Raw genomic sequence first — 13,251 nt, forward strand, 5'->3', positions numbered from 1 at the left:
GAAATGGTGATAGGGTGTAACTATATCTCAGGATATATCTGGGAAACTTAGTGATACCATAGTTAAGACTGCATCTTGTAGTCCTCTGGTAATCTTGTAGACTTTCCTGCTTCTGTCAAATAAATAAAATTATGTTTTTATCTTTTGCAATTAATTTTTAGAGTCACTGACCGATAAAAATATACTTGACCCCATCTAACTGACACTAATGAGATGAATACAATGCTGTCTCAAAGCAGGATTGCTCTCCACAGATTTTAAAGTAGAGAAAAGTTTTACTTATAGAAAAATAAAATCAGCCACATGCCAGGCTGCTACCAAGAATTTAATATTAGATTTGGTACAGGTAATTGTGTTTGCCTTTCAACTCTTTAATGATCTTAAAAGTCAATGTAATTGTATGTTTTATGGTACATTTATTTCTTTTTCAGAATGACAGACTACTACTTTTATCATACAAGAGTACTTGTCCATAAAAATAAGATGCTGCCATTTTATATTTCATAACATGTTTTCATCCAAAATCCTTAAAAAGAAAAGAGGACAGGAAATATTTTGTTATTGATGAGTGCCAACACCTGAAGTGTAAATAGGATAAAATAACTGTGAAAAGACCCTAACTTCAAAGAAAAATCCCCCTTTCAAAACAACAAAGAAAACAACACTTAAAAAAGGAGCAATTTTTCCCCCCTCAATTCTTAAGGAGGAGAGGTTTCATTTCGTATCATCAAATTTCGGGAGTCCTGCAGTGATTGTATTAACCCAGCCATCAGAATTAGTAGACTTAGGAAGGCCTGCTCTATGTCTTATATTCTATATATAAAACTATATGCTTTTCAAAGCACTTGGAAATTTCAATTTAAAATAAGCCTATTCAATTGTCATATGATAGAAGGAAAGAGGTGTCGGCATTTCATTATAAGATGGGAGTGGCTGCAATGTTTGACACACTTTTTAAGAAGGACTTGTGACCTCTAGTTAGATACTAGAGCTCTTCAGAGAGTTAAAAAAATAAATAAAATTGGAAGTCTTTTTAAAAGGCCTTTCTAATTAATTTGTGCAAAAGATTTCATAACCTTTCCAGGACAGAGAAAATATTTCTTATATTTTAAGCTATTTAGTCAGTAGAATATACTTTATGACATCAGGCTATGCAATATAAATAACACTTAAAGAAAGAGTTTGAATCAGATTATAAGCTGTGAAAACCTATAGTCATGGTAACTTATGGAGAGCATTGTATAGTATGCAGACCATATATATATACACACCATAGTAACATCTGTCATTAAAACTAAGGGATTTCCACCTTTCTTTCTTACTGCAATAATATAATTAATAGGTAAGCATATATAATGTAACAATAAATTTACTCAATTATTTTAGAACTGTGAAACAGAAAACACATATGCAAGAGATTTATGGCATTAGAGTAAAACATACTTTTTTCCATGGAAAACACACACACACAAAAAAAAACCAACCAAAAAAACCTAACATAGTTTCATAACAGGAAAGCTTTTTGGTTTTTTACAGATATAGAAGGTGGAAAAACAAGGGAATTGTATTGTTTACTCTAAATCACATTTAAATCTCCTTTGAGTGTTATGTGCTACAATCAGCATTTTTGACATCTTAATCCAGACGTATGAATTATCTTCCCACAAACAAGGCGATTAATAAAGAGCTGTTCTCTCAACACCTTCCTGATTTAATACCTGCTTAACTCCTGCAACATATCTCGCTCTCATTAAACTGCATACACATGGTTCGTTTTCTTTTTTTTTTAATTTTTTTATTGAAAATTGTACATGTATGACTAAAAGTCATGGGTGAGATCTTTCAGTTCCATTACAAAATCTGTAATATATATATATACACACCTATATATATATATTTAATACAACTAGAAGCAAATCTACTGAATTATGAAACAATGATTGTCTACCGAAATGTAACTCAAATTAAATATGTTTCAGATGATCAAAATTATTTTGTTTTCTCTGATGGAGCTGAAGGCCACTTTCACATAGTTAATTGATAATGCTGGGTTGCAAAAAATTACAAAGCCTTAATGATAATTCCCATCTCCCAGCCTGGTGTCAGTCATACATTAGGATTTTAGTACAAGGATCCTTCTTTCAGAAAGAAGTACTTTTAGAGTGAGCATCGTCCTCCATGGAGTACCTTCTAGTCACAAACATAGTCCTGCAAACAATTCTGTATGCCTCTCAGTAATTTCAGGCAAGTCAAGTCATTTCAAGTTAGGTACAAGCAAGAAAGTTTGCAGGAGCAGAATCTAACTTAGGAACTCATCTACAGATTATCTAAAACAAAACAGTCTGAAATAATACTTAAAAACACTATTTTACTTGAATATATGCCTTATTATCTAGTAATAATCATGAAAGATGAAGTATAAATATTGTCAGAATCATAAAAAAGTTGTCTTATTCTAAGAAATCCTACTTCAAAACCATACAGTATTTTAACCAACAGCAGTTGTCCTTCTGTTTTGGCACTCCTGAACCAGCATAAAAATTATGTGTAGTGAGTTAACACCTTTGGGGAAAAATACTTATGTGCAGCAGGATCTAAAGATGATTTCTGGAGTTAATAGCATTACATTGCTTAACATAAGAAAGAAATTGAAAAGAGTCTTTTACTGTGACTCATCAGCAGCAAAAGAGAAGGGGAATGAGAAAAACGAGGTGTTTACAGTCTTTGAAGCATATAACCTTGAAAATTAAATCTTGCATTAAAGACACTTCCAGCTACCTCTGTAGTCTTCTTTCCAAAAATTCAATGTACAAATATTTTATTTAAATGTCTCAGACTTTCTAATGGCTCAGAAGAACAACTGCTTGTCCTTGTAGCTGCTCTCCTTTCTGAGAGATGAATGGCGGGTGAGATTGCTTTACTGTCATTTCTCCATTTCCATGCTTCATTTCCTACATTTATTTGAGACTGGAGAAAAATCAGCATGTTCTGACAAGTCTAATACCATGAAGCAGTAAAATGGACCTGAATTTAGTGGAGATTGAAGCTCCAAAATAAATATAACACGTTATGTCAAATAATAATAAAAAAGGATCAATTCTCCTGTACAAATCAGAAGAGATAATAAAAAATAGCAAATAGATAGCAACATCTTTTCTATACCTACACGGGCATCACAAGACTTTTCAACCATAAGAATACCCCTCCATATGTCTGATTTTATGTGGTTTGTAAACTACTCCAGTAAGTTGGTGACAAACATTATGGAATTTTTTAGTAGAAACAGTATCTTTTTCATAAAATTGCACAGAAAATTATGGAGACTTCTACTTAAATAGCTCTGAGAACAAACAGGGAGAAGCAAAAAATTATCTGCTGGGCTTTTGTTTGTTTTCATGTCTGTCCTTCTGCTTTAAGCCTAGCAAGCTGCATACAACACTATAAAGAAGATCTGTTAAAAAAAAAACTTCCATCTGTAAATATTATATATGGTAATGCTGTATTGAATGATATTTTATATTTGTAAATTTGTTTCTTCTTACACTTATCTCATACCAGAGACTCTGTGTTCTAGATATAGCAATACTGTGAAGGCATCTACATCATCATTGGCTCATTGAGGTCACAGTGCATAACATACTCCTGAAAGTGAGCTGGCTCTGCAGGTATCTGAGAGTTGCTATCTATTTGAACGTGGTTGAGCATTTCATTTTATCAAAAATGCCACCAAATGCTCATATTCTGTGTGATCAGTGCAGCCCCTAGGACAAGTCTAATGAAGATATGTTCCACCAAGGCAAAAAAACCTAAAAGGTTAAAAATGGAGAAATATTTACAACTTTCTTCAGTCTGTAAGGTTGAGTTTTCTGTTTTAGTATTCTTCAGTGCATTTTCAGAGAAAGGTTCCAAGGCTATGAGTATAAGCAGTCTGGACCAGTCCCATACATATCTGCAAGCCTTTTAAAACGAGGGCCCCAGTCACTGAGGTAATCGTAGTTCTGGTCAGAGTTTGAGCTGATCGAATCTAAAGAACTGAGCGACTCTGCCACTGAGCCATTCCCCTCAAACGCATATGTCTGCAGGGAGTCATAGGGCGGCGCGCAGGGGTCCACATCAGCCTCTTTTAGTCTTTCCCAGATAAATTCCCTAAAAATGACATTATCTGGGATGCTTTTAAAAGTCGGTCTGCTCAAGAACTGAATCTCAGGTGTCACATCCCTTCTGGTCTTTGTGTCTCGGATAATATTGAGGTTTCTCAAGGCAGCCATGTCAAAAGCCTCCGTGTCTTCTTCTCCACCACCCTCATCGTCATACCTGACAATGTTCTCTCTGATATCTCTCTCTTCATCAAAGATGAGGGGCTCTTTTTTCCGTCGCCTCATGGTGACAATCAGCAAGACAAGAACTGGAACACAGAAAGACTGGAGTTTTAGCAATGGTAAAGTTTCCTCATATTTTTCCTAGTGGTGGAAGTACTCATTAATTTATATGGCAAAGACCCAAGGAAAGAGCAGGCAATTTATACAGTTAGAACTGAAACCTGTCAGGTTCTGAAATAGCTCTTAAACCATGAGCTTTTTAGATGTTAAATAATCTATTTCCAAAACCATTCTGGATTAATGTATTCATCTCTAATTCTATATCCTATGCTGTCCGCTAACCATAAATTTTAGGACTGGTTCAGTCTGACTATTACAATCCCACAGCCATGAAATAATAATAATAAAAAAAAGACCTTTTCCTGAACTATTAATTGCCCAAGTGATAAAAGCACATTCATAAAGTAACTGAATACAATTTAACAACCATGGTTTGGGAAGTGACTGAATTAAAGTATATGGCCAATCTCTGCTGAAAAAAAATATTAAAAAATCATATATTGGAGAACACTGAATTGTTAAGCAATATGTAAAATAAGATTGTCTTAGTTCATGGATTAAAAGTATCTCTATATAAGACCTCACTTTCCTATAAAGTGCAAAGTACCGTACTTGAGATTTATGAATTACATCTAATGAAAACTGGTAGGGCTGGAGTTTATTGGATCAGCCAGTGCTAGGAATGTAATTTTTTAAAATTTTAATCCTTAAAGTTCCTTTTTGCTTGAAAGCTAATACTAAACTTCAGTGACAGCCAAGAGCAATGGGAGAAACTAACTCAAAGCTTCTCTTGTTCAAATACAGTTTTGGTAGAGAAACATCATTGCTGACACACAAAATATGGAACCAGTAATATGAATATTGCATCCATCTGTGGAACATGATGGAGTGTGAATCATCCTCCTAGAAAATGATTAATACTAAATTGTAGCATCTGGATAACATTTGCCGAGTTAATGCTACTCCTAGAAAATAGCAAGCAAACCTATGACTGTAAAAATAACAGTACATTGAAAAGCAAGTGTCATTCCACATTCAATTAATCTCTTCTGATTTTATATTTATTTTTAATCTTAAGAATATGTGATTATATGCATTCATATGCCTAAGGTTTACAATCTTTACTTATAGTACTTTGATATGCTAACTAAATGCTGTATAAACATCAGGAAAAGCAAAAGTTGATACAACTAAAATTAAACTTGAGCTACCTAGGTATTCTGGAAAGTGACCTCCATAAATTGTATGATGTAGGACTGCCATTCCTGAAAACCTTTTTTTTTCATGGAGTAATTTTAAAAATTAATATCAATCTAGTCATTGTGAGGCATGATTTAATATTGGGATCACTTGGTTAGAATAAACCAGTCATTCAGAGACTGTACATGAAGAAAGCTGTACCATATGTTTACAGACGGTGTGGTACCATTTGGAATTGGCTAAAGCATAAGATTACTTTAAAGGTGGGGTTTCTGCAATTCTTTTTATTTTCCTCTGGAGCCATGTATGTCTAAAACCAAAACTGGAACAAGTTCAACTTTTTCTAAACTTTTTGATAAATATATTAGACAATATTTTTCCCCCTTTTTTTCAGTGGCTACCAGGCACACATCTAATGATCTAACTACTAACGGATGCCTTGTGACTCTATATTACTGCAGCATCAACATCACACTCTCACTTTCTTGCCCCTGGCATCTCCCTGATTCATGCTTTATGTACTGAATTCGGAAGCCACTAGTTTGAGGCATCTTGCTTTGAACAATATTTACATAAGCAGTTTGACAATATAAGATTTTGACCTTTAAAGCGGCTTTTGTGAAATTTCAAAATATTCTGATATTTGTGTAATACAAATTGAGCTGTAAGTTATACAGCAGAGAACATAAAATTGTCATCATAGAGACAAATGCACTCCACTTTTAATGATTTTTCTTATTATAAAAAGTATTTTAAAGTGAAAGACAAATTAGCTTGCTGACAGTAAAAATATACATTTAAGCCAAGATTGCTATTGACATAACTTTTTAATTATTATTTTTAACATTTACTGCCACAATTTTTGTTGCCATATAAGTAAGCAGCTAATAATTTCCGTTACTCAAGTGTAAATACATTTTCACACCACTGACCCTCTTAACATACTTCATTTTGAAGTTCAATACCTTCTAATAAGTGAAAAATATGAAACTTAGTAGGCAGGTCTGCCTAAAGGTACAATAAAAATCAAGATACAATGAATGTTTTATATAATATTCCTTGTACATCTCACACTTGCTTGAAGCCAAGAAAAATATGGAATCTTTGTAAAGGTTAAATATTTTAGCATTTAGATGGCTTTATGACATTATTTCCTAGCCTTTCAAACAGCTATGAACAATCAAGTTTAACCTCTAAATGAACAAAGCTTTAGCTGCATTGCAGGAACTGCAGAGATGAATGCAAGCCCAAACCAAATTTCACTGATATCTAAATCAAGTGCAAATGGTCTTAAAGCTTATCTATTTCTCATTAAGTCATGGTGGGTTTTTTTTACTACATTTATCACAAAAGCAGAGATTAAGTCAGTAATTAGTGACTGGTTGAACATCTAGAAGACCTAATTTTATGCTTTGTAGAGAAGAAATAATATAATGGAAAGTCTTTAAGGACATACATATTCCACATTAAGGCCACTATTTTGGCTCTGTACTGGTACACTGAACTCATGCTAAAGAGAAGAAATGGCAATACTGATTTCATATGCAATTTAAAAAAATAAATAAACCAATCATTATTAGAAGTAACTAACTATAGAGGCTAAATAACCAGAACTAATAAAGACAGATCTAAACTAACCTTTTTGTTCTGATTTACCTGCATTGTTAGAAATGTTGATTTTGTTTAAGAGGTTCAATAGGCAAGAGAAAATATAATTTGTATTTATATTAGTTGTGATAATACATAGTTTTATCCTTGGGTTAGTATAGACGTAATGACAAACTCAGTAGTTTCAGTTCACCAAATCAGTATTTAAACAAACACCTTTGAATACAAGAGAGCATTTTTGCTTTGCCAGTTTGCAATGCGCTCTCTGGAATTATTATGAAATTTCCATTTTGGTGTGATCTGGTAAAATGCCAGGTTGAGGTCACCTAAGCATATTTTGCTATTTTAGTATTAATCTTTCCTTTTGTACTCAAGGCAACTGCAACATAATTGCAAGGAAGCCATAAAAACCCTGAGACAACCTGAGGGAGAAGACTACATGCAGAGCTATACAGTAAGGGACAGAGCTAAATCACAAGCATTATCATGCCTTGTATATGCTACACCCCTAAGCCTAGCATTTACTATAGCAATAAGCTGCATCAGCTGCAAGCAAATCTGCACATTGGTTTATGCCTTAGGTGTGTCATGATTCATAAAGCTGAAGACTGGAGATCCTCAGCCAGCTAAGCAGCACACTAATAACCTATTTAGTTGTACCTTGCAGTTGCCAGTACAGTCAGATGAGATTTGGGGATTGCAGAGGCCAAGTCTGAGGAAACCTGCATTAAAATCCTGGTTAACTGGCTTCATATATAGTTGTTGTTTAATCAGTTTGGATTGATATTTGCAAAGTGACTGTGACCTTTAAATGCCCGCACTAAGTGACCCTAATAGGCTCTATAACTTTCAGAAAACTACTTCTGCACTGCATATTCAACCACCTTTTAAATTACTTAATTTGGATACCCACAAATTAAAACTGTTATATATTTATCACTTTTAAATCTGCAAGATCAAAACCCACACCCACACTACACAGCCACATTCTGTACACATTTTACCTATTTAGAGAATAAGAACCTTATGACTAGGACTGTTTCTTCTTTTTTACAAATTACACAGTTATATGTGCACATTTAGTTGAGTTCTTTTATGTATTGTGATAATAACAAATTTCTCATCTTTCAGCTGAAAAAATAATAACTTAAATCTGTATTTTGAAGTTAATCAATGTACTATTAACTCGTAAATTCTAGTACCACACTAATAGGAGGCTTTCTTCAGTGTTTCTAAGAAAATAGGTAGTATTAATAAGTTATATTCAGATGTATGGAAGATAAAAATAATGAAAATCATTATGTCAATCTAGCTCTCAACTGTTTCAATACAAAGAAAATCTTTAACCTTTCAAATATGATTGGGTTATCTACAGGTGAACATTCATTTTTTGTGTGATTTTATGTACACGTTTTATGCTAAACACTTGTTACAAAAGCAGTTATTGTGTCTGGCAGACGTTAACTGAAAAACAAATTACCTTGAATTAAATTACCATATAATTTTCAGAGGAGTTAAGAAAATTCTACTTACTTCTCTAAAAATTATGTACAGTTTAAAATGAATACAAACTAGCTTTTCATATGCTTTTTATAGAATAAATTACAAGCAGTTCTCTTTTTTTAAGGTTTTTTCTTTAAAACATAGCCTCACTGCAGAGTGAGTAATTATAAAGCTGTTTTGAGTAATTAAGAAAGTACTGGAACTTGCTTGTGGAATAAAATTTAGAATTTATTCTCCATCAGTCGATATGAGGAGGTGAAAAGGCTTTGGTAAAATGTTTTTAACTTTTAAAAATTGTTTTAGCTTAAGAACAGTCTACACTATGTTATATGCAATCCTAGTGAACTGCTATGATTTAGTAACATTCTTCCTTCTTAACAACAGTAAAAATGTTGTGCTTATCTAAAATGGATTCATTGCTTAAGTGAAAAAATAACACTAAGAAATCCCACTGAGACAATCTGAGCCTTGGTCAAGACAGTTTTTATTAGACAAAGGGAAGTATGGGGCAAGAACAAATACGAAAGGACATCATACTAACTTCAGGAAGATAAGACCTTGTTGAGAATTCAAGATATTAGTGCCAGAATGCATGTATCCATGACATTTATGCAAATCTCATGCCTCCTCCGCTTTACAACTGGCATTCACATTGAGACAACATTGATGAATGTGACTGGCTTTGCACTGCATGTAAATCTTGGGTTAGAAAAAAATTTTGATCCAGTAGTCTGTCTCCAATTTTCACTGATAAAACCTTACACAAAAAAAGTGTATCCCTTGGTCCCAGCCCTGGAACCACTTGCTAACAGCTGAAGTCCATTTTTTATGCCTTGCTAGTGGATCTTCAGGATTTTTTCTCAGGAATGGATGTGACAAGAAAAAGGGAAAAAGGAGAAAGTAAATTCCTGGCAGTACCACCATTCAGCTGATCCCTGAAAAATGTTTTCTAGGAACAAATGAGAGAAGAAGAAAGGCTCTGGGACCAGACAAGCAGCAACACTTGACTGGGGTTCCACTGGGCAGCAGTGATGCTTAGGCAACTCTTCCTGGTGAAGACTGGCACCTGCCTGGGAACAAAACAGCAGCAGGATACCGTACCAAAAGGCAGGACTCAAAGCCAGGGTTAGCATACAAATGCAGCCTAAACTATGCCTGCAGCTTTGAAATGTACCCAAAAGGAACAGTTTAGATTGGAAGTGATGACAGCACATACAAATGTCTATTTGGATAAACAGTAGTGATGCATTCAGACAGCTGTATTTGAAAGTCCAATAACTTGACAAATAAAATCAATGGTAAGGTGGTCATACATCAGCTTCCTCTTCAGTGTACAGCCCATTTTTCAAACACTGTGTTCAGAAAGCTTATCCTCAATTCTTTACCAAACACTTGTTTGGCACAGTCTAAAAATGACCGGAATGAAAACTCGGGTTTCTTGATTTATTGGTTGTATTTGAACCCTGGTGTAATGAGTAGAATAAGTAAGTTACTGCCTGGTAGCATGCTGTGTCTCCACCCAATGTTCTTCTTTGATACATATGGCTCCTATTTAAGAAAATCTTATGCCCAGGCCAGCCTGCATTGTTTCTGCAGTAGTTTCTTGTGTAATCTTCAGAAACCCCTTTTTTATATATAACATCATTTTGGGATGAAGTGAATTGCTATTGTTACAGAACTTTCCTTAAGTACATTGGACCAAAAATTGTAATGGTTTACAGTGAGGTGAATCAATGTTAATAAGAAGAGAAATCTATATATTGTTGAAATACTGTCATCAACAGAAGTGTGGACAAAAGCCTCTTGACTTAACCTATTCAAATTACTTGGATACAGTGACAGATAAAGCACCACTGGGGTTAAAACAGTGAGGACACTATGGTCTTGCCTTTTCCCTTAGACTGATATATACAGCCAGGGAATAGAAAAATCTCTCCATTGATAACAACGCTCAAGAAAATTCCTGTGTGCTGAATTGGTACCCTTCCTAATATATGGTCTTTCTGACATTAAGCAAAACTGCACTTTTGATCATCCTGCATCCTGGCTGATCTTTCATCTTTACTCCTCGATTTGGGCCTTTACCACTACCACATAGTCATTTTGTTTAAGGACTAGGCATGAAAAGATAAATGCTAACCAAACTAGGACATTGATACCATTCCACTGTTTTCCGCTGCCTTTTATCTAGTTGCAGTTTCGCTGCATGATATAAAAACCAACTGTGCAACCAGTTGCAGAAGTAACAAAAGATCATTCTGTAGATGTTCAATTAAATATGATTCCCATCAGTAAATTATATCCGATGTACTTTCTGAATGCCTTTTGTTCTATGCAAATTGATAAATGTTTAAAAATAGCTATACCTCTGAAAAAGGGACACACACTGATACTGGTTATACAGTGAGTATGCTAAACGAAATACTTCCATAAACTACATTATCAACCTCTTAAATATTACATTTGATGCAAGCGGCCTTTTTTCCTTTACTATTATTTCATATATACCTCTGGAGGCAGCTTGACATAGAAACAAAATGCCATTCTGTCTGGAATGTTAGGTGATCCTAGTTACAGAAATTGGGGCAGGGGAGGCGGGGTTGAGGCTTATATATATGTATACATGTATATATCTTTTGCTTCTATACATTGAATGGAAAATAAGGGTAACAGGATGAAGACATACCTAGCAGTGTCAAGACACAAGCCAATATTGCTATCAGGGCTCCAGTGCTAAGTCCTGCAGGCAGGATATATGCTTCTGCATTGCACGTCTGCGCAATACCATCTGCATCACAATCACAGACTCTGATGGTGAGGGTATTAGTGCTACTAAGTGAAGGCGATCCACTGTCCACAATGAATATTGGCAAGTAGAAAACAGACTGTTCCTGTCTTCGGAACCCATTTCTTCTTGTTAATACTGTTGCAGTGTTATCTAGATAAAGGAATAAAAAGATAAATCTAAAATACATGAGATTTCTAAAACACAAGCCTATACATAATACAGTCTTTCACTTAAAAGACTTTGTAACCACATATATATTATTTCAACTAGTTTATCTTTCGTGGTCTTATATTTTTGAAGCTGCAGAGATAGGATCAGCTGAGAAATTATAACTAAACGGGGGAAAAAAAAAATTCTATTTTCCAGGAAAGACTGTTTCAAAACTGCAGACATCTAGTTAGGTTTTTTTAAGCTCACAGTTCCACAGTCTTGATAGATAGTTGAAGATGAGATCGTTATAAAAAAGAAAAAAATTCACCCTTCAGTGATCAGATTAAGTATCTATATACCTGTTTCAGGTCTAATTTCCAAGGGTCTATTTCAATTATTTATAGACATAGTTATCATATTAATGGAAGGGATGAACATATTAACAGGAGAATAAGTTCTGGAAGCCAATGAAATAATTTTTGAATGCAAAGAAAAATAATATCTATTCAGTGCACAAATACAAGCATTTGCACATGTAACAAAGACATGCACTTGTTTTCAGTCTCATCCGAGAGTCAAGATGACTTATACAATCAGTCTGAAATGTGTGGTTTGAAGCTGCTCTGAGTTGGATGATTAAAAAGTGCATGTGTTCCAGAAAATAAGTGCAAAATTCACAGTTTTCAATACAGGTTGACAGCTCCTGAGAGGTGAGAGGTAAGAGGTAGGGAGTTACATCTCCTAGAATGTATAGAAAAAGTTGGTCGGTCGGCCAGTCTGTCTGCCTGTCTATCTATCTACTTATCTATTTATAAACAGATACAGTGATAGTCCTGTAGAGGTATCTTATTGTGTCATCTGTTATGACCTATCTGGCAAAATATGCAAGCAATTCTTCATATAGCATCATATGAGATATGGTAGTGGCATTACAAAAGTCTATTATTACTTTTTCCAAAATACAAGTTCATTGGAAGAGGGCCTGCCTTTTCATTAAATACTTTACAGTACTTGTAACAATGACAGATTTCTGAACAGAGTCTTATTCTAATACATTTTTATTGTTTTGATCAGTATTATTATTACAGTCTTTAGTTTCAAACTGCAAGCTGCTCATATGAAGAAAACTAAGCATGTCAGTTACTGCATGCAGGGTAAGGCAATAAATAGCTGTGTGGGAGAACTTTATTAGGTCACATGTAATACTTAGTGAATGTTGTTCAAAGTCTGCCTGCACAAACAGTTCCCTTTAGTCCACCATATGTCTGTTTTTCTTATTTTTTTAATAAGGATGACTTTGTAGCTCGGGTTTAGAACTGATCTATAAAAGAGCAATGCAAGGGTAACATAGTGTCTATTTAGTTATATTTGCTTCAGCTAATAGCTAAACTGACTGATACATGCCCAGCTGCTGTACTATGCAGTGCAACTAATGAGAACACTAATTAGAAACATGTTCTCAGATATTTTAACTAATACAAACGTGATGTCAGTGGGAGTCTTTGCATAAGTCTTTGGGGAAATAGTCACAAGAAGTCTGTGTAAATAGTGTAGACAGCTTCCATTATCAAAAGCATTCTTCATTAGGTGTCATACTTACTGAAAAGGTGTGTTTTTCAAAAC

The 13,251-nt window shown here is 34.4% G+C and overlaps 1 protein-coding gene across 1 annotated transcript in view; it reads right to left on the minus strand.

Moving 5' to 3' along the window:
* Positions 1 to 1,464: 1,464 nt before the first annotated feature.
* The window catches only part of LOC142053266 (cadherin-7), an 83,770-nt gene continuing 71,983 nt past the window's right edge, over positions 1,465 to 13,251 (minus strand). The window contains exons 11-12 of the mRNA XM_075084607.1: positions 11,377 to 11,628; positions 1,465 to 4,405 (exon numbers count right to left, since the gene is read on the minus strand). Coding sequence (XP_074940708.1) covers positions 3,912 to 4,405; positions 11,377 to 11,628 — 746 coding nt within the window. The 3' untranslated portion in view covers positions 1,465 to 3,911. The remainder of the gene's footprint in view (positions 4,406 to 11,376; positions 11,629 to 13,251) is intronic.

The sequence above is a fragment of the Phalacrocorax aristotelis genome, chromosome 2 (assembly GCF_949628215.1).
Source record: "Phalacrocorax aristotelis chromosome 2, bGulAri2.1, whole genome shotgun sequence".
Lineage (NCBI taxonomy): Eukaryota > Metazoa > Chordata > Aves > Suliformes > Phalacrocoracidae > Phalacrocorax > Phalacrocorax aristotelis.